Genomic DNA, 21,946 nt, shown 5'->3' on the forward strand with positions numbered 1-21,946 from the left:
GTGCCACAGATTTCTTTGTGACACAGATTTATTGTACAAAATGAAAAGTGAGTCAAATGGACATACTACATTTGAGCTCCATCAGTTCAGAGCAGCAAAACAGCTCCACTCCAGAAGCTTCCAGAAAATGTTCTGCCCAACTTACTGGGCAGAGAGGTTGCGATAATGGAGCATCCTCCCGGCCGCCATGGTGGCAGGGGGGCTTCTTCTTCCCAGAAGCCCCCTCAGAAGCAGGAGAGGTTACCGCCGGCGGGGCGGTTGGTCAATGAGGGCTTGCCCTGGCTTGCCCACTGATTGGCTGGGCTGGCTGCCCTCTCGACAGACCAGGGATGAAAAGAGGCTCCCTTTACCATCCACGGGTTGAAGTCATGGCAGCTGTATCTAGTTAGGGCTCTGGCCAGGTTTTTACACTCATGAGGCCCAGTGCCAGGCCTCCTGTTTGTGCACCAAGACAGGAGCCCTCTCACCAGGTACCAGTTCATGGATATCTTCTGCAGATCCCTTTTGGACCTGGGCCTCCCGTATGCCGAGTTTGGGGGGCATTCCTTTAGAATCCAGGCAGCAGCCACGGAGGCTGCAGGTGGTCCCGGTAGGTGTTATTAAGTCCATGGGGCACTAGTAGTCCTCAGCCTATACCTCGTACATTCGTCCAGACCTTCTCATCAAAGGAATGGGGACTGCTGGATGTTCTCTGCTTACTCCCACATGGCTGTGGCACCAGGTAAGAAGGCGGAGTAGTTGCAGAAGTCACGGGTCTCCCACAGTCATGGAAAAGGGATCGCTGGATGGCATATGCAGAGGCACACTACGGATGGCGGAACTATGGGACTGAAGTGTTGGATCACTTTGTGGACTGAGAGGCTGCGGAATGCATTTCAGACACCATGTAGACCACCCACGGTGGTACTAAACTCCCCAGGGATGGTTGGGGTCTTTGTTGTTAGAGCCACTTTAAGGACTATCAGGTACAATGAGATCGGAGCAGCAGGGTTGGCGACAGGGAGAGTGGGGGATCCCACCTCTGGTTCTGACTTGCTTATTCCCTCCACATTGGAGGGGAGAAGGCCTGGTGGTTCTCCAGGGATTCAATCGTGACAGGAACCCCGTATTGTGCTGGTCAGTAATAGCAGCACCCCCTGGAGTGGTTAAGCGATATCAGACAGCAGCGGGCTGTCCGATCCTCAGATCCAGGACCCATGTATGGCTGCCAACCCAGTGTCTCTTCTGTGTCTCTTCTGTAAGTTATAAACAAGTTGTGGCCATTTGTTATCCCAACACGGTGTGTGTCTTATACCTCGGTTTCCTGGTGGGAGGCCCTAGTTGCACATGCCCACACAATTGCACATCACTTTTATAACATATTGATTTCAATGGTGGAAATTTTGGTTGCAATTCTACCTTATATTTTCTGAAGATGAAGACCCATTGAACAACGTGGTGCTTACTTTGTGGAAAATATGTTTAAGTCTGCAGTCTTAAATATTTGTTCAGCTTTTACACTGAAGCTCAAAGATGGCTCATATGGATTGCCTCCACAGTTTACTGACATATAATGGAAAATGGAGTTGTAGCCTGCCCAACATAAATTTCTCATTAATAGATGAGGCCAAGACAAAGTAAGTTGCTGTCATAAAGGCTAACTGAATATTGACTATTTCATGTCTACTGTTTGAAATGAATACAATTAGAAGAGATAAGACACTTTAAATTTCTATGGATAGTATCACAATGCCCTAATTTCATCGCTAGAAATGAAGTTACATTCATCTGCCATTTCAACCTACTTCTGCCCATGCAATGTTCTAGGAAAGAAGCAGTCATCTTGGCATCAAAACATCTTGGCTCAGTCTTGATGCATTGCACATACTGAAAAATGATGGTAAAAATTAAGAGCTGTCTTGGCAAAATAATATTGGAAGAGAAGGAAGAAGAAGAGAAAAGGAAGGAGTGGAGAAAGCTGTTCAAATTTCTTTCTTATATCAATCAATTTTTTTCAGAAATTCTATGAAGGCAAAAACAGGTGGTAGCGTTGAGAGACAAAAGCTGCCCTTTGCAAAACTTTGCTACTCATGAAATTCCTTAATCAACAAGTAATCCTTTATTTGTTGGTTAATAATGACATCAGAAGTTCATGTTCAATTTTTCTATTAATGATCACTGCATACCATGAGTAACTGCAGCCTTGAGGGAAATCCATTTTTGTAGGTTTCACATAAAGAACATTTTGGTGCTTCAACTCAACTGTGTGTTTTGGCAACACACTACAGGAAATATAATAATAATACATCTGGGCCCTTTCTTTCTCACATAAACTCTACCAATAACAGAAATGGAGGAAAGACAGAGTTTTTAAAAAGATACAGAAAGGTTAAAACAACTGTTTTGTTAAATCTGACTATCAGCATCTGATGTAGTCTAGAGAGACCAGGATCCCATTCCATCATTATGCTCACAGAAATAACTTTCACAAGGACAAACAGGAGAAACACAAATGGCTCCTACTTCTTGCAGCTCTCCACATTTCCTAATTTTAAAGTATTTGGCTGAAGTCAATAAGCTTCGAATGATTTCATGATGTATTTTGTGCAGTTTAGTTGGCGCAATAAATGTATTACTGTTTTGTGATGTCAGATCTTGCATTTTGCTATATGGCCAACATAGCTATCCCCGTTCATAGATAATGTTGCAGTTTGCAAATGTAATGAGAAATGTCCAAAAACAGGTTGTGTAGCTATGCAAATTTATGAAATTCCAGTCAACACTGCCTCCATTTCATTGGGATCAATCTGCAACTTTTTAAATCTAATCAGCACCAGTATAGTCACCTAACACCAATTCATGATTTCTCCCACCATCCAAAGCTTAACGAATGGAAAGGAGCGGTAGAACTATCATAGAATTGTAATACTTCCGTATAATCCACTGTATAACCCCCATACCAGAGGTTCGATATTGATATTAAAGAGAATAAGGAACAAAATGGAATTGTGAAGCATACTGTAAGTTCAAAGATTGTGGTGCATCTACACTGTAGAATTATTGAATTTTTGATACCACTTTAATCTGATGCTATGGAGACCCCGATAGCACAGTGGGTTAAACCACTGAGCTGCTGAACTTGTGAACTGAAAGGCCGATGGTTTGAATCCGGGGAGTGGTGTGAGCTCCTGCAGTTAGTCCCAGCTTCTACCAACCTAGCAGTTCAAAAACATGCAAAAGTGAGTAGATCAATAAGTACTGCTCCAGTGGGAAGGTAACGGCGCACCATGCAGTCATGTTGGCCACATGACTCTAGAGATGTCTATGGACAATGCTGGCTCTTCTGCTTAGAAATGGAGATAAGACCAACCCCTAGAGTCCGACATGACTAGGCTTAATGTCAGGGGAAAACCTTTACCTTTACTATGGTACCATGGAAATAGAAGTTTTACAAGTTGTAGCATTCTCTGTCAAAGAGTGCTGGTATCTCATCAAAGTACAAACCCTATGATTCCACAGTACTGAGCCATAGCAGTTAGTGGTATCAAAGTGCATTAATTCTACAATGTGGATGCACCTCATGTCAAAACCTGGGGGATGAAATCAGAAGGGATTCAGACTGTTTTATTCATCTCACTTACTGAAATGAATGGAACTGAAAATGATTAATTTTGGATGAATCATGCTGTTATTTTTGCAACTATTAATTAATATGATTCACATGTCATTTGGTGGAACATGAAGGATACCTACAACTGACTGCATTTAAAATAGATCATAACAACAAGCAAAAAAAAAAAAAAAACACTCTCAAACAAATCACTGTAGTCCTGGCAAAAGGATCTGGCTTTCCGGTCATCTACCAATCCGTGGGTTCAGGCAATATTTCTGCCACAGTTCTCACATATTCCATGTTTCTCATGTTTTGTTTTTCAAAAATGAAGGGAAAAAAAACATAACATTGACTTCTGACATTATGGGATTTTGCTTCATTTTTCACACGTGGGTGGATGAATGGGAGGGTAAACAGTTGAATCAGTTACACTGAGAACCCAGAGAGCTGCCAAGTTAAATCAGAGGCTGAGTGGGAAGCAAAGGAAGAGCAGAAGTTCTCCAAACAACACTGAGGTTAACGCAACACTGAAGCTCACACCAGTGAAGTCACAGCAGGACCTTTCATTCCTTCAGGAGCAGGGAGGCTTCAGTTTCCCACATCAGTAAAGAACACCAGAAGAAATGGAAGATGAACACTCCAGACTGCGTTTACAGAATCTTGGCTTTGGCACTTCAAAATGTTTTATATTCAGAACAATTAAGAAAACCCTTGAAACATAAGAATATACAAAATTGGGTCTAGCTAAGAACTAAATAATTCTTAGGAGAAGAGTTTAGTCAGCACTTTTATTGGTGCTGGAAAAACAGAAATAAACAGTGTTTGACCCAGGAAACAAGGCCATTTTTCTCTCAGCATTTCAACTTGCACAATTATACATTATTCCAAAAGAAATATTTTTCATATAGTGCTAGGATGAATGGCATAATTCATAAGATGCTAAAGAATTGCAATTAAGCTGGCTGAATTGTAACTTGTGGAAGAGAAGTATGTTCTCAATTCACTTCTGACATGATAAAAAAATCTGCTGGAGTTTGGTTCCAGGATCCCCATAGATGATGATGATGATGATGATGATGATGATGATGATGATTTGTTACCTGCCTCTTACTACAGCTTGTGGTGGTTTCCCTGTGGAGCTGTGCATAAGAATGCTAAAGTTACTCAGCATACACTGCAACAGAGACCTGTGGTTAATATTTACAAATTAAAACAATTTAAAAGAATAAAAGCAATTTAAATAAACCAGATAAAAAAGATTAAGAAGGGTGAAGCAAATTCACAAGGAGGGGGGAAAATGACAAAAATACAAAATCATCAGATCACGTCTGCAGTAAACAAATAAATGTGCTATCATTAGACAGCCTTGTTTCTCTTTTGTGCTACCGGATTTCTCCCTCAATCCAATAGGTTATAGAAGAGAACAAACTTTTGTTAATAATAGCCATATATTTAAAGCAAGAATGATTCATATAGTGATGCAATCTGTGACTCTTTCTTGGAACACAAAATTGTTTTTCATACTATTAAGGTTACTTCCAGGGGTTTTTTTGTGTGGGGGGGGGAGTTCTCTCTTGGATATTAACCCTCTTGAGGTGTGTGTGTGTGTGTGTGTGTGTGTGTGAAAAAATGCCCCCTTAACCAGTAGAAGGCGTAAAACCATATTTCCTGTAAACAATGTATAAAATGGTGTATCAGCAGGTTATTCTTCATCTGGAGGTGAGCCATCCTTAGCAAGGCAACATTGCCTCTATCTACATTCTGAAAGGAACACATATCTTTGTTGTAGCTTGACAAGGTATATTCTTCATATGTAGCTGGTGGTAGCAACCATCCCACAAAATAACCAGGGCAAAACCTTCAGGACAGTTACAATTCAGTAGGATTGGGCATGGATTCGTTTTGGCTGTTTGCCTTCGGACTCTCTGGCTTCTTGGGACACCCGTAACGGCGAGGGTTCCACCGACATATTTTTTTCGACAGAGCTGGACCATGTGGCTGCCGGTTGCAGTCCCTTCTGCTCTATTCAGGATCATGCAGCATGCGAGAGGCTGCCGCGTGCTCGCAAGGGGTTTCCCTTAGAGCCCTTTCTGTTGGGCGAATCAGAATAGTAGTGTCTTACGCAAGTTGTGTTTATTTAATGGAGTGAGGGCCTCCATTGTTCAGTTGCATCCAGGCTCTAGAGAGAGGTGCTTCAGTCCGATTGCCTTTCAGCTTTACCTTTTGGCTTGACTTGGCCTCTCTCTAGCATTGAATCTTTTTGATTTTCCTTGATTTTTCTTTATTTTCTGGATTCTTTATGGGTAGGTGGGTGGGTGCGTTTGTGGTGTGCTTTTCCTTTAGGGTGGCTCTCAGCTTTGAGTCACCCTTTAGCCTCTAATAAAGCCTTTAGCTTCTTCTCTTATCTCTCCTCTGAGAGGAAGGCAAACAAACAACAGCCATCAATGTGTTGTCGAAGGCTTTCATGGCTGGGATCACAGGGTTGTTGTATGTCTTTCGGGCTGTGTGGCCATGTTCCAGAAGTATTCTCTCCTGACGTTTCGCCCACATCTATGGCAGGCATCCTCAGAGGTTGTGAGGTATGGATAAACTAAGTAAGGAAAGGAAAGAATATATATCTATGTAGAGTCCAGGGTGTGGCAAGAGTCCTTTGTCACTTGATGAACCAGCCTGGACACAGTATATTATTTGAGAACACAGAAATGCTGGATCATTCCAACAACTATCATGTCAGACTACACAGAGAAGCCATTGAAATCCACAAGCATGTGGACAACTTCAACAGAAAGGAAGAAACCATGAAAATGAACAAAATCTGGCTACCAGTATTAAAAAAACTCTAAAATCAAAACAGCAGATGGGAACCAACACTCTGAGGGCAGAGGGCAGCTAATGACTGAACAAAGGATGCCCCCAGGCAAGAGACAAAACCTTTCCAATGCTAATTAGGGTGATTAACTGAAACATTAATGCTGGCTTCCCAGTGACAAAGGACTCTTGCCACACCCTGGACTCTACACAGATATATATTCTTTCCTTTCCTTAGTTAGTTTATCCATACCTCACAACCTCTGAGGATGCCTGCCATAGATGTGGGCGAAACGTCAGGAGAGAATACTTCTGGAACATGGCCACACAGCCCGAAAGACATACAACAACCCAACAGCCATCAACTTTGGCCAAAGGATCTACCAAGCCCCTAGCACTGTTTCATTCCAAGAGATTCACAGCCGAAATAATGTTTCCTTCAAGTACCTGTGTTTTATAGAACTTCTGAGTTACAAAGGCAAAGAGTGCATAAGTGATTTCTAATGCGTACGTGGTAATCCTTATCTGAGGTGTATGTGACCAGGACAGAATGTTTTTAGGATTTCTTGTTGGAGGACGTCTCTGGATCTGGCACTATATGTAACCACAACATCTGGCCACATAATATTGCGGTTACAGAATTTCTTGCATAACAGAAATGACAGTGATTAGTAAATAATGCAGGTGATGGGAAGAGTCAACTATTGTCAAAATGGAGGTGGCTAGCTTCTCTATAACATATCAACATATCACTGAATCTTTAATCTCTATTTTACACCAATTCCATCAGCCTCAATCAAGACAACAGATTGTGAGAGATTTCGGGAGGTGTATTCCCAAAGAACTGAAAGGCAAAAGTTTCCCCTTGCTCTAAAGTTAAACCATTTAGGGACACCATGAAGGCTTAAGGAAAAACTCCTGGAAATGCCCAACACTAGAGTCTCAAAAGGCAATATGAAGAATAAACAAAAACAAATGGAAGGGAATGTAAGTTTCTCACAAAACTGTTTAGATTTCAACAGCAAACACTGTGAAGATTAATAGGAGCAGTTTAGACCAAACTTTGAGCAGACATTTTGAATAATGATGTGTTTGTTTTCATATTAAACTTTGGGGAATGATTCCCTTTACAGAATTTTATTTGGGTTAAGCATTGCTTAATATATACGTATTCAAAGCTCAATTGTGCCACCTGGTGACTACTTCCTAAACTTACATTGATTATTCATCTGTACATAAAACGAAATGTTTCTGACAGTGATACTTCCTTTTTAAAAGTCTTTTTAAACCTCCTCCTTGTCCTCTGTCCAGCTGGATACCTTTTAGGAGCACCAACATTGGGAAGATGGTGAACCATTTCCAGTGTTGAGTTGCAACAGCATGTCTGTAGTAAACATTAATGCAATGAAGCTTGAGCTGGAAAGTATAGAATAGTCCTCCAGTTTCATGTATTGGAATTGTATGAGCTTGCCTATGACTGGCAAGGTAAACACTAGCTGTTTCCAGAAGTCTTCACTTAATATCAATGAACAGCAAAAGAAAGAGGAAATATAACCCTGACCCCATTTACACTGCCATATAGTGCAGTTTAACTATGTAGACTTATATAATGTAGTTTAACTGCACTGGATTGTATTATATGAGTCTACACTGACCATTCTGTGTTGGGAATTCCTTCTTTGGAGGCTTTTAAACAAAGGTTGGATGGCCATCTGTCAGGGGTGCTTCGATTGGGCTTTTCCTGTATGGCAGAGTGGGAATGGACTAAACAACCCATGAGGTCTCTTCCAACTCTATGCTTCTATGACAATGTAGATCCAGCCTCACCAGCTCCCAAAGTGTGCTAAAGAAAACATATATCTATAAAGATGACCATCAAAATAAAAAACATAAGCTTTTTACCATCTGTTTCTGGGCACAATTCCAAGTGCTGGTTATGAGTTTTAAAGCCCTAGACCAGAGGTCCTCAAACTTTTTAAGTGGAGGGCCAGTTCACGGTCCCGCAAACTGTTGAGGGGCCGGACTATGATGATATAGTTCAAAATTAGGATTGTTGTTGTGTGCCTTCAAGTCGTTTCAGACTTAGGTCAACCCCAAGTCTAAAGTTTAGGATAGGGGCCAGGTAAATGACCTTGGAAGGCCACATTCGGCCCACAGCCCTTAGTTTGTGGACCCCTGCCCTAGAAGGTTCAGGTCCAGGTTATTTGGCTGACCACATCTCCTTGGACAAACCTGCCCGGACCCTGAGATCTTCAGGAGAGGCCCTTCTCTTGGTCCCACCTCTATCTCAAGCACGGCTGATGGAACAAGACAGCGGGCCTTCCTTCTCGATGGCTGCCCCACGACTCTGGAACTCCTTGTCCAGGGAAGCCAGAATGGCCTCCTCCCTGCTGTCCTTTCAGCGGCAGGTTAAAAGCTTTTTATTCAGGAAGGTTTTTTAAATTGTATGGGGCTGCTGTGATTTTATATGCTTTTAATGATGTTTAATACTGTTTTAATACTTTGATATTTGTGTATGCTTTTAGTTGTGAGCTGCTTTGAGTCTCCATATGGAGAGAAAAAGTGGGCTGTAAATAAACAGAAGAAGGGGAAGAAGGGGAAGAAGAAGGGGAAGAAGGGGAAGAAGAAGGAGAAGAAGGGAAAGAAGAGGAAGAAGAAGGGGAAGAAGAAGGAGGAGGAGGAGAAGAAGAAGAAGAAGAAGAAGAAGAAGAAGAAGAAGAAGAGGAGGAAGAGGAGGAGGAGGAGGAGGAGGAAGAGGAGGAAGAAGAGGGAGGAGGAGGGAGGAGGAGGGAGGAGGAGTGAAGTTGTATGAAACTGCCTGTTTATACAAATACAGTAGAGTCTCACTTATCCAACATAAACAGGCCGGCAAAACGTTGGATAAGCGAAAATGTTGGATAATAAGGAGGGATGAAGGAAAAGACTATTAAATGTCAAATTACATTATGATTTTACAAATTAAGCACCAAAAACATCATGTTTTACAACAAATTGACAGAAAAAGCAGTCCTAAGCACAGTATGGTTATGTAGTAATTACTGTATTTATGAATTTAGCACTAAAGCATCGTAATATATTGAGAACATTGACTACAAAAACATTGGCTACTAACAAACTGACTACAAATAAAGATAGAATTGCATAAAATGAACATATAGTAGCAAGGTTGTTGTACCTTGTTTCCCCGAAAATAAGACAGTGTCTTATATTAATTTTAGCTCCTAAAGATGCTCTAGGTCTTATTATCAGGTGATGTCTTATTTTTCCATGAAAAAGAATTCACATTTATTGTTAAACATTTATTATATGCTGTACAGTTGTTGTCATCACAAACCAGCATAACCTGACAAACTGAATCCTATCAAGAATTTCTTGTTACTACCATTATTTCCATGTACAACACTCTATGGTAGGTACATTTACCGATCCTGCGTGCTCTGGTGTTCTGTTCGGTGGGCATGCTTCCAAACAAAAACTTTGCTAGGTCATACTTTCGGGGGAGGCCTTATATTCAGCAGTTCAGCAAAACCTCTACTAGACTTTGCTAGGTCTTATTTTCTGGGGATGTCTTATTTTAGGAGAAACAGGGTATGTCTTTCGGGCTGTGTGGCCATGTTCCAGAAGAATTCTCTCCTGACGTTTCACCAACATCTATGGCAGGCATCCTCAGAGGCTGTGTTCCATGCCACACAGCCTCTGAGGATGCCTGCCATAGATGTTGGTGAAACGTCAGGAGAGAATTCTTCTGGAACATGGCCACACAGCCCGAAAGACATACAACAACCCTGTGATCCCCGTCATGAAAGCCTTCGTCAACACATACAGTAGCAACATTGTTGGAAATTAAATCCATAAAAAGTTCAATCCTTGCTGCCTAGAGAAACAGCTGTATATCGGGATGGGAGGCAAATTGAGTTGGATAATCCAGAACGTTGGATAACCGAATGTTGGATAAGTGAAACTCTACTGTACATACAAGTATTCCAAAATGTGAAAAAAAAGTCAAACACGCCTAGTCTCAAGTGTTTCGGATCAGGGATGCTCAAGGTGTACTTGGGATCTTTGCAGCCTAATTGTGATCCTTCCACACAGACATATAATCCAGAATATCAAGGCAAAAAATCCCACAATATCTGCTTTGAACTGCGTTCTCTGACTCCACACGGCCATATAAAACAGTTCAGAGTAGGTGCGTGGTAGGAGCCTGGGCCATAAAACTCTATGGCACTTCCCGCCTTCAGGGGGTTAAGGATTCAACTGAGCGATATTTTTCCCTCAGAAGTGGGCGGAGCGAAAAGCGCCAAGCCACACCCACGATGGCCGCAGCGTCACCCTTACCGGAAAAGAGGCAGAACCACTTCCGCTCAGGCTGGAGGGAGGCCTGACGTGTGCGTCGGCTGCGTTGGCGTCATCACGGGGCGACAGGAGGGAGCGTGAGAGGCGCCTCGTGCGGGAAGGGGTTCTGTGCCCTGAAGGCCGTCGTCGCAGAAGGCGTTATGGCGGCGGAGGGGGAGGAGGACGAGGGCGCAGTCCCAGTCCCGGCGAATCTTCCTCCCTTCGGCGCCCAGCTGCCGTCCTTCGAGGCGGCGCGGGCGCTGACGGAGAGCCGCTACTCCTGCCTGGTGGTCATGCTGCACCGGAGGCACGTCGCCCTCCCGCCGCGCTTCCTCCACCGGAAGCGGACCGGGATCTGCCTCCAGCTGGACGCCGAGCTGCGTCGCTTCTCCGAGAGGTCGGTCGCCTGTTTGGGGGCAGGGCCCGGAGGCCTCTCTTCACTCCCAGACAGAGGCCTCAAAGCACTAACCCCCTCTGCTCTTGGAAATTTTATACACTTCAAAGCAGGCACGGGCAAACTTCGGCCCTCCGGGCGTTTTGGATTTCAGCGCCTTCCATTTCTAACAGCCTCACGTCCCTTCCTTGAGCGGCTGAGGGAACAAGGAAGGAGCTTGGGGCTATTAGGAATGGTGGACGTTGTAGTCCAAAACACCAGGAGGGCCGAAGTTTGCCAATATCTTGCCTAAGTCCAATTTTTTAGACTTGCATCATTTCGCAACATTGATTCAGTTTTAGTTACAAACCACAGGATGAAGCCAACCCATTAGCCCAGATAAGGACCCATACATAAACTGTTGTAGTGTAATGTATGGGGACACAATAATAATAATAATAATAAAGGCCACCCTGCTGGGATCTGCCCGCATCATCCGAAAATACATCACACAAACCTAGACACTTGGGAAGTGTTCGACTTGTAATTTTGTGATACGAAATCCAGCATATCTATCTTGTTTGCTGTGTCATATAATAATAATAATAATAACTTTATTTTTGTAGCCGTCTTCATCTCCCCAACGGGGACTCGGAGCGGCTCACACGGGGACGAGCCCAATACAAATCACATAACATCATAAAATCAAACAGTTAAAACAACAAGCGTCACATTTAAAAACAAATTAAACAAATCATAGTTTAAAAAACTTAATTAATTACATAAAAACATAATTAATCACAACATCCCCCTTGATAACATATATTTAAAATTACGTTGGAGACAAGCCGTTCCCACATTACAGACAATATAGGTTGGGGTTAAGTTGAAATTGTTTGCAAGTCGGAACAGGTACATTTTTAAAGTGTAACTCCAAACCAGAAATATATATATTCTTTAGCTTTCCACGGTATAGGAGTTGACACCCCTGTAATGTATCTTTTGCTGTCTGTGCCCCTGTTCAGAAGATTTCAGCTCACTTTCTGTCCCTGTGATCATTGGATTTCGAAAACATTGGCTTGTGGAAACAAGAATCGGTGAGAAAGCTTCAGTGGAAACACCTTTCTCCCATGATAATTTATTATTATTTATTTATTTGCCACACTTATATCCCATCTTTCTCAACCCCGAAAAGGACTCACGGCGGCCTTACAAAGGCAACTATTTGATGCCGCATAGAAATGTACATTGGTAAATAAATAGAAGCATTAACGCCAACAGTTCAAACATAATATTAAAATATTGATTAAAATCACATAATCCAGATCATATTTCAAGTCGGCATTATGGAATTGTAGTCTCTTATTGCACTATTCCAATTATTGACCAAATGCCTGATCCCAGAGTCAGGTTTTTAGTTTTTTTCCTGAAGGTCAGGAAGGAGACGGCCGATCTGATTTCACTGGGGAGGGAGTTCCATAGATGAGTGAATTTCAGGAGTGAATTTCCCTTCCTGGGGGTACTTTTCTCTCACTTCCTGTCGTCTCACCCCCGTTCTTAACTTGAGTTGTTTGTAAATTGGATGTTTGTATCTTGGGGACTTCATGTATATGATTTAGTGCTTATTTCACATAGACATGTTTATAACAGGCCTCATAGACTGGATTTAAATGCAGACAGTTCTACTTGGTATGGGAAGTTTACGTCATGAGTAGAATATTACCTTGAAGGCAACAGATCTTGTCTGATCTTGGAAGCAAAGCATTGTCAGACCTATTTAGTACTTGGATATACATTAATAGAAGATTTGAAGACATGCACACACACAGAGACCACTGTGGAAGGTGATGATAGGTCAGTGGTTCTCAAACTGTGGGTCCCTAGATGTTTTGGCCTACAATTCCCATAAATCTCAGCCAGTTTGCCAGCTGTTAGAATTTTTGGGAGTTGAAGGCCAAAACATTTGGGGACCCACAGGTTGAGAACCACTGTGATAAATGACCCAACTAGCAGAGATACATGGTATTGTGTCACTTAAAAATAATTCTGACATGCCCTTTAGGAAAGAAACCCAGTGAGAGGACCCTCCAGCTCAGTGGTCCTCAGCCTTTAGGTTCCCAGGTGCTTCAGTCTACAACTCCCAGAAATTCAGCCAGTTTACCAGCTATTAGGATTTCTGGGTGTTGGAAGGCCAAAACATCTATGGACTCACAGGTTGAGAACCACTGCTTTAGCTCATGACTGAAATCTTCTCTATACAATTTAAGTAATTATGGTAAACTTGTCTGAACTTTCTTCCCCTTATAAACTCCATATCTAGGTCTATATATATTTATATGTAAATTCTTTAAACAAAATTACCAGTTCTTGTTTCTACATGACACTTGGAGGGGGTTTGGAGGTCTTATGTATGCAACCATTCTTTTAATAGGGTTTGGTCTCTTTTACTCTTGAAATCATTCATTGTTTTTCAATGTATGTGTTGATAGTTCCACCAAGTAGCTTCCTTTATTTCTTTCAGTTTCCAAGGTGTTCCTATGGCGTATGATGATATCAAAATAACCAAAGAATTGGGAGATATAATTGATGACATTGGTGCTATCCATCTGGATATTGAAGCAAGTTTTGTAGTCTTTCAGCCTCAAGCTGGAAAAAAACTTGTGGTACGTAGACAAAGAAAAACTGCTTCTAGTGGGTATAACATAGCATCCAGAAGAGATAAATCGTCACTTGTGGCTTAAATTGTGACAGCTGATCTAGCTGTTGGAGCACTTCCACAGCAGGTTGTTCCACAGTCTTGGGACACCTGATAAAAAGGTCCTCTGGGTGACGGTTGGCAGTCAGATTCTAATAGGCAGGGGCAGACATCTCCTAGAGGACCTCCGTTTTCTGGGCAGGTTGTACAGGAAAAAGCGATCCTGTAGGTAGTCTGGACCTAAGCCAAGGTCAAAACCAACCCTTTGTACTTTGTCCAGAAACTAATTGGCAGTCATTAGTTTGAGTGTAATGTAATCACTCTGGATGTTCCTGTAACCAATCTGACTGCCGTATTTTGAGCCAACGTGAGTTTTTGAACTTGGTACAAAGGTAGCCCAATGTAAAGCACGTTGCAGAAGTCCAACCTTGAGGCTATCAGCACATGCACTACCATATTAAGGTTCTCCAAATCTAGGAAGGATCGCAGCTGGTGGATCAGCCGAAGCTGATAGTAATCACTCCTGACCATTGCATCTACATGGGAGGACATTTGGAGAGACCGATCCAGGAGCACTTCCAAGCTGCGAACACAGTCTTTCCGAGGGGATGGAGAATTGGTTGACACATTTCCATCCCAAGATGAGGACCCTTGGTGGCAAACACCTCTGTTTTGTCTGGGTTCAGTTTCAATTTGTTTTTCCCCATCCAGCCCACAGAAGCACTGATTATGTCATTTTTATGCCTAACTGGAAATACTGTTATTCCGAGCAGTAATATGCTGGTAGAGGAACTGTACCAGAAAATGTCAACTGTTCTGTATAAGTAAGATATAAGCCATTTGTTTCAAAGTGTTTCATAAGAAGTAACGGGCCATTACTTCATAAGAAGTAATGTTATGAGTAGTAACATTACAGACTTTAGAGTTCCGTAGAAACAATTGTTTCCTCTGCTTCAAGAACAATATTTTGGGGATATTTAGTGTGTAATCTTTAGTGAACACAGTCTAGGATTCTGCATAAGTTGTGTTTTAAAACTATTGGATCACTTGTTGTGATCACTGAAGCATGTGTGTATTAAGGTTCCATACTCTTTTTATATAGTTGAAAATGTAAAATGTTTTTCTTCAAATAATTGCTGTGTGGCTACAGATGGGCCCACTTCCTGTGACAAACATTTTATTTAAGAAACAAGCAAACAAACCTTCCTTATAGACTAAAATCTTTTTGTAATTGCTTGAAAAACTAGTCTTATGTTGTGAATGCTTTTTAAAAGCTTTCTTCATTTTGTATTTTCCATACCAAATGAAAGAAAGCATTATACCTCAGCTGGGTTTGCATATAATCTACAATATAACTTTACAAAATACAGTTTCTTTGTCATACTCCTAATAAATTATCTCTTTCCAGGGTATAATCAATAAAGTGGCACCTAGCCACATAGGTTGCCTGGTACATGGATGCTTTAATGCGTCTATCCCCAAGCCAGATCATCTGTCGATTGATGAATGGAAAAACTTTGGCTTTCAGATTGGCAACACACTGATGTTTAAAGTGTCACATTTTGATTCAGATGCTGCTGGAGTGTTCTGTATCAGAGGAAAATTGCATAGAAACAGGTACAAAAATGCTATGCTATTTTTATAAAGTACTTAAATGAGATGAATTTACTTTCAGTTTTACAGAGCATGAGTGGATATGTTGGATTGAAACTTCCATGATTTGCTGCAGTACCGCAGGCTAAGCTGGTTGTGGCTGATGGGAGCAGCAGTTCAACATCATCTGAAGTTAATATCCCTCTAGGAAATTTCTAGGTCTCCTAGCATGACTTTGTAGTAATTTCCAGTGGAAGCTGTTTATTCCAATATGGTCACTATTGTCCATGGGTTACTGTTTTCATGCTCAGTTTGGGAAATATTACTTGCATCTATAGGAGTTGTACTGTACTTCTCAGATTGGTCAGAAGTTGATTTTTAAAGACTAGAGCAATGGGTTTGTGACATCTATTAAAATTTGAAAGGCATGGAAACATGAAGGGGACTAATATCTCAAAGGGCTATTTAGTATTTGGGCAAGTGATTTGTGCTCTAAGGATCTTCATGTTATTCAGCGACATTCTAGCTGTTGGCTATCTGTGTTACGCTTAAACTGAAAGTTGGAAAAACATAAAAAGGTAGACTCAGATTATGTGTGTGTAATAAATCTCTATTACAAATACTTAAATCTGGATCTCCAGTAATTTCCAACACCACAGCAGCCTTTAAAATGGAGGCCAGTAGATCTCTGATGTGGAGTCAGAATGGGATCTCCAAATATCAGATGATAGCATCCTCCACAGGCAGGAATCAGTCCAGGATCCATATGCACAAAAAGCAGAACAGACAGTATAGACAGTTGAAACGAAATCAGTAAATGGATATAATTGTGATGGATTAATGGTGATAGAATCTTTTCTATTCATATAATGTTGTGTTTTGGTTTATTTAGCAAGATGATAATTATTTTTTATATTATATCACAATTGCATTATCTCTCCAAAATAGCACTGGAGAAAAGATCCCAAAGGAAAGGCACAAGAAAAAACATGAGAAGCATCTTGATGGGCAGAATGGTATTGAGGAGATGGAGATTGACTTAGCGACTACTGACAGAGAAATGGATCCCAAGGACACTGATAATGGAATATGTGATATGGCAGATACAGAGGGTGTTCAAGATATAGCAGATTCAGGAACACATGCCAGTGACTCAAGCGGCTACCACAGTGATCGAGCCACATCTAAGAAAAAGAAGAGAAAACATTGTGAGGAAGACAGTGGACTCCCTGCATTGTCACCTTCAAAAGCTAAAAAGAAGAGAAAAGAATGAGAAATAGAGTAATGCTAAAGTGCCTTCAACTGAATGTGGAACTCTGATCTCAGGCTGGATCTATACTGCCCTGTATTCTAGGATCTGATTCCAGATTATCTGCTTTGAACTGGATTATATGAGTTTGCACTGCAGATAATCTGAGATGATCAGATAATCTGGGATCAGATCCTGGGATATAGGACAGTGTAGATCCAGCCTCAGATGTATTATGCTTCATGTTAGTGTTAATGATTTGCAGTTGCTTTATTGGAAATGTTGCATATAAAATCACTCAAAGGTTTTATAAAGGCAGTTAGCCAAATATGAAAAAGGGAATTGTGTTTTTGTACATTGTCAGATTTTTCCTTGAAATATGCAGATGTTTTTTATCAAAAGTGAAAAGAGCAGGATACACTTTGGTGCAATGCTTATAACTGAGGTATATTACAAAATGATATTAGAAGTCTGTTCCCAACTTAATCAGGACATATCCTTTTAAAAAAACCAAAAACACCACAGACCTCCAGATATCTAGTGGAAGGAGCAAACAAGAAGGAATAGGTTTGTATACAATTTTAGGTATGTATACATACATGTCTTCAAACAAGAGAAATCCGACTCATTATTTTGGACATTTTCTCTTTATAAACCTATCTCTAAAATGTCAAATTGCAATTGCAGTAATCACTGTAGTAATAGTAGTAATGTCTTCAGAGTTACAGGTAATAGATGTATTTGGAAGAGCTGTAACCTGTTAATTTTGCCATAAAAACTGGGTAGCTTCCTTGAAGATAAATTTCTCTGCTTTCTGAGGATTAAAACATGGTTTTGTCTTGCTTTGGTGGCTAGATAGTATAATTGCAAAAATATCTGGCTTTTAATGTGGAATCATCAGAGACTATCACTTTGGCCACCAAGGTAATTCCTTAAGGTTGGAAAATATGAGGTACTGCAAATAACTAACTGTTGATTTTGTTATCTGAGATGGACGGGAAATGGAATCAAGTATGTGATGAGGGATAGCTTTATTTCAAAATATGGAAACCAGCAATTGTGTATGGGAGGAGGCTGCCTTCTCATTTTGGTAGTGGAGCCTCAGCCCTCTGCCCCAAATACCTGTCCTCATAGCATCTCCTGCTTCTACTCAGATCTGTCTCTCAGTATGAATTGAGATGAAGATCGTATCTAGTGCCAAACATTATAAAGGACTTCTCACTTGTGACAATAGCTAGATTAAGCCAAGGTCCTCTTTCTAACTCGATGCTTCTAGTATACACTTCCTTCTGTGCCACTAATTCTGATGTAATGTTTAATTACATGTGTCTTTATTGTCCTGAAAAGAAGAAAAAAAAGATCCCCGCCCTCAAATGTCCCTGAATGCTCTTGTCGTGGTGGGGTCCCTTGTTTTTGCATTAATGTGGGAATTTTTATAAAAGAGGTTTTTTAAAAAAACAAACCAAGTTATCTGACTTCCATGTAACAAGGATTCTCCTGGTCTTGAAATGACCTGTGATCAGAGAAGGCATTTCAGACAAAAATGGGGAAACTGACACACTGGAAGCCACCTAAATAGGCCTTGGGGCTGCTTGCTGGCTGCTTTAAGCCTTTTAGCATAGATTCTGAAGTTTTTAGATTCTAATAAGAGTTATAATAACTTTTAAATGTATTCAGGTTTTATAGGATTTTTGCTTTTTAAATCCAAAAATGATCTCTGATTTGCTCCCACATAGGTTTTTTCTGTTACTTTGTTGTTTGTGTGTAGTAGGATATCACTGAATGAAAATAGTATGAAAATTAGTAATGACACTTGTGAAAAAACAATGTGTGATAAAACATGTTAATTGTGGTTTGTTTGTTTGTTTCGGATTCCACCCCCCCCCCCCCCAAAATCATTTAAAACAGCTTAAATATTGAAAAGTAATTTCATTGCAGGCTGTGGATTGATAATTTTGATAATTCCTCTCAAAGTGTTTAAAGGTGTAAGGCTGCAAATCGCATGCCTACTTACTTGTGGACTAAGTTCTGCAGATACAATGGGTTTCCCGTCTTAAAAGACATATATGTAACTTTTAATGTTTTCTTTCAGTTTTCTTTCACTGGACTTAAAACATAACATAATCATATGTTTAGAATCATATGTACCCCACCATTCACAGCAATGAAAATTACAGAGTTGAAATGTTTTAGATTGCCTTTGAATCCTATGACTGGAAGGTTATTGCATTTTCATGACTATTGCTTTATTTGCAATAGCGATGGGCAAGGGAACTCCATTTGATCCACATGCTACAAAAATGAATACACCCGCCATTAACATTTTGCCATCCCTGCTGTAAACATTTTCATAGCCTTTCCTTCCAGAAGAGAGGGAAGTTCAGCTCTAATAGTTTGCAAGGAATTATGCTAGTAGTATTGGAGGGGTACTCAGGGCCTTTTGACAGGCACCATAGTGATCATCAAATTTTAACACTGATTGCAGTTCTGATAGGAAGGAATTGAAAATCTCATGTGAACACATTAAAAGTATGGTTCCAGTACAGCCTTCCTGCTTTTTCCATATGCTTGTAAGTCGGATATAGATGTCTCATAGTTCCCTACTCCCGCATCATATCTCTAGAGAGACAAACCAATAGAGCATGAAGCTTAAGCTCCGTTTTCTGGTGCTGTCTGAGCTTCACCTCTTAATAGCTTATTTACAGATGCATGGTTTAGAATCGTAGAGTTGGAAGTGACCACACAGGCCATCCAGTCTAACCCTCTGCAGAAAAAGTAAGCACTCCCAACAGATGGCCATCCAGTCTCTACTTAAAAGCCTCAAAGGAGCCTCCACCACACTTAGGCTGTGGGTTCCACTGTTAAACAGCTCTCACAGTCAGGAAGTGTTTCCTAATGTTCCGGTGGAATCTCCTTTCCTGTAATTTGAAACCATTGCTTTGAGTCCTAGTCTCCCAAGGCAGCCGAAAACAAGCCTGCTCCCTCTTTCTTATGACAGCCTTTCAGATACTTAAACATGGTGATCATTTCTCCTCTCAACCATCTCTTCTGCAGGCTAAACATGCCCAGCTTTTTAAGCCACTCCTTCTATGGCATGATTTCCAGACGTTTGATTATCTGGAAATCCAGATTGTTCCTCTGGATAAGTTCCAGCTTGTCAACATTCCTCTTGAATTGTGCCCAGAATTGGACACAGATTATTCCTAACAGTTCTGCGTGTTCTGTAAAGCCCTCTTCAACAAAATCCCATCAGCAACTTAGTGAAATTGTATCAGAGGAAGAGAACTGTTAAATCCTTTATAATATTTTGACATGTTGGGTGATTCTTTTTCTCAGTAGTCCTATTATATCTGAAGTCCTACTGATTTCATTCAATTCTCTGGACCCAATCACAAATCCTATCGAGTGGTTGAAGGACCTGGGTAGGTTCATGGAGAAGAGGCAGTTAAGAGGTAAGATGATCACCATATTCAAATGAGTGTCCTAGATCATTGAGCAACTTTACTTTCTGTTCTAATAGGGCAGAAATCAATGGGATCATATAGTAAGAGAAAGGACCTTAGGAAGAACCTCTTGGTTGTAGAACAGATTTCCTTAGAAGGTGGTAGTTTTTAAGCAAAGGCTGAATGGGCACTTAACCAAGGTTGCCTTAGCATTACCAAAGGTTTGGGGCTGGTGATCTTTGAGATCTTTTCCCATTGGGATTCTAAGACATGTCTATCATGTGAATGATGAATAAAATATGAGAACATTGCATTCATGAGACCAGTTATGATGCTTTATGAATCATTTTATTAAAGATTTATAATGTGCTAAAATGAAACTTCAGAGTTTCCGAGTTAACTTCAGAAAGTGTTTTCCATACAGTCTCATACTGTCATGATTTGTGACTTTTATATTAAAATATTAATATATGCAGGCCTTTCCCTGCCAAAAGACACTGTTAGGTGATGTCTAGAAAGACCTTTAAAGTAAGCCTATTGTGTTTTCATTGTGGAATTACCGAGCAAAAATATAACTATTCCATGCAGGTGTTTGAGGCCTTATGTAAAGCCCCTTGGAGTCCATGGAAATGCTTCTCTGAGATTTAGCAGTATTTGAATCAATAATTCCATTACGTTTGACTGCTTTTATGGTCCGTTTTTGAAAAAAAGTATGTGTTATTTCTCAATGGTAAGGTGAGCTGCATTGCAGAATAAAACGGGAAATTAATGTTGCTTTGTTTTCTAAATCATGTTATCCTGTAACATGTTCCCATTTAAGAAAAAAAATTCCAGTGTGTTTAGGCCATAATCCAAATAATAATTTGATTTCCCCTACCTTTTCTTAGATTGATTAAGTCACACCATGTAGCTTTGACAGTAATGTGGAGCAAAAAAGGAAATCACCATAAATCAAAGCAAAACAATGATTTTGTTTAAGGTTGGTATCCTTTTGGAACATTTCATGCTTGTAAGTGGACTTGCCTCTTCAGAAAACAAAATTACAAATATGTGTCCATATCCAATAAAAAGCTGCTGTTATGTAACTTTTTTGAACTACGGCTTCTAGGGTCCAGGAGCCATAGGTTGGGAGATTCTGGGAAATTCAATCCAAAATGAATTTTAGCCTGTATTCCATGAACTTACAGGGTTCTCTTTAAAAATGTATATAATATTTATAGTATCTATTTATAGTACTCCTAATGCCTACCAGTCATCCCAATCTATACCCTGATTATTTTTATCTTGAAGAAATGACATCAAACTGGAAATGGGAAACAACATATGCTTTCAAACTGGCATGTGGCTGAGTAAGCTTATTCATTTTTATAAATAGTACCCAGACTACATGCACCAATTTGAAAAAGCAGCTATAATACATTTTTTAAAAGATTTTTTCCCCACTAGCCTAGATCACTGTATGAAAGAAACACAATAGAGGAGTCGCTGTCTCATGTGAGTATCATGCTAGGGAACAACCCAACCGTATGAATACAACATATCTGCATATAAAGTATCTGCTTTCCCAATGTGCTCTGGTCCCACCCCATGAGACAGGCTGGTGTGCTAAGTGAAGGTTGGTTGGATTTTTTAAATCATTTTAGAAGCGAATTGAGAACATACTGCAAGTTGCTTCTTGTATGAGAGAATCGGCCATCTACAAAGACGTTGCCCAGGGGATGCCTGGATGTGTTACTATCTTATGGGAGGCTTCTCTCATGTCTCTGCATGGGAAGCTGGGGCTGACAGACAGGAGCTCACCCCGTCTTGCGGATTCGAACCACCAACCTTCAGGTCAGCAATTCAGCTGGCACAAGGG

The 21,946-nt window shown here is 40.6% G+C and overlaps 1 protein-coding gene across 1 annotated transcript; it reads left to right on the forward strand.

Annotated features, from left to right (window-relative positions):
• The first annotated feature begins 10,739 nt into the window (after nt 1–10,739).
• Nucleotides 10,740–20,857, forward strand: polr1f (RNA polymerase I subunit F). The gene is made up of 4 exons (XM_003222141.4): nt 10,740–11,132; nt 13,630–13,771; nt 15,212–15,420; nt 16,345–20,857. The coding sequence occupies exons 1-4, from the start codon at nt 10,897–10,899 to the stop codon at nt 16,667–16,669; spliced, it is 912 nt and encodes a 303-aa protein (XP_003222189.3). The 5' UTR covers nt 10,740–10,896; the 3' UTR covers nt 16,670–20,857.
• The last annotated feature ends 1,089 nt before the right edge of the window (nt 20,858–21,946 follow it).

This window comes from Anolis carolinensis, chromosome 6, assembly GCF_035594765.1.
Source record: "Anolis carolinensis isolate JA03-04 chromosome 6, rAnoCar3.1.pri, whole genome shotgun sequence".
NCBI classification, from domain to species: Eukaryota; Metazoa; Chordata; class Lepidosauria; order Squamata; family Dactyloidae; genus Anolis; species Anolis carolinensis.

Coding starts and splice junctions, on each gene's coding strand:
- polr1f (XM_003222141.4), top strand. CDS start 10,897: ATGGCGGCGGAGGGGGAGGAGGACGAGGGCGCAGTCCCAGTCCCGGCG. Junction 11,133..13,629: donor CTGCGTCGCTTCTCCGAGAG/GTCGGTCGCCTG, acceptor TATTTCTTTCAG/TTTCCAAGGTGTTCCTATGG. Junction 15,421..16,344: donor GGAAAATTGCATAGAAACAG/GTACAAAAATGC, acceptor TCTCCAAAATAG/CACTGGAGAAAAGATCCCAA.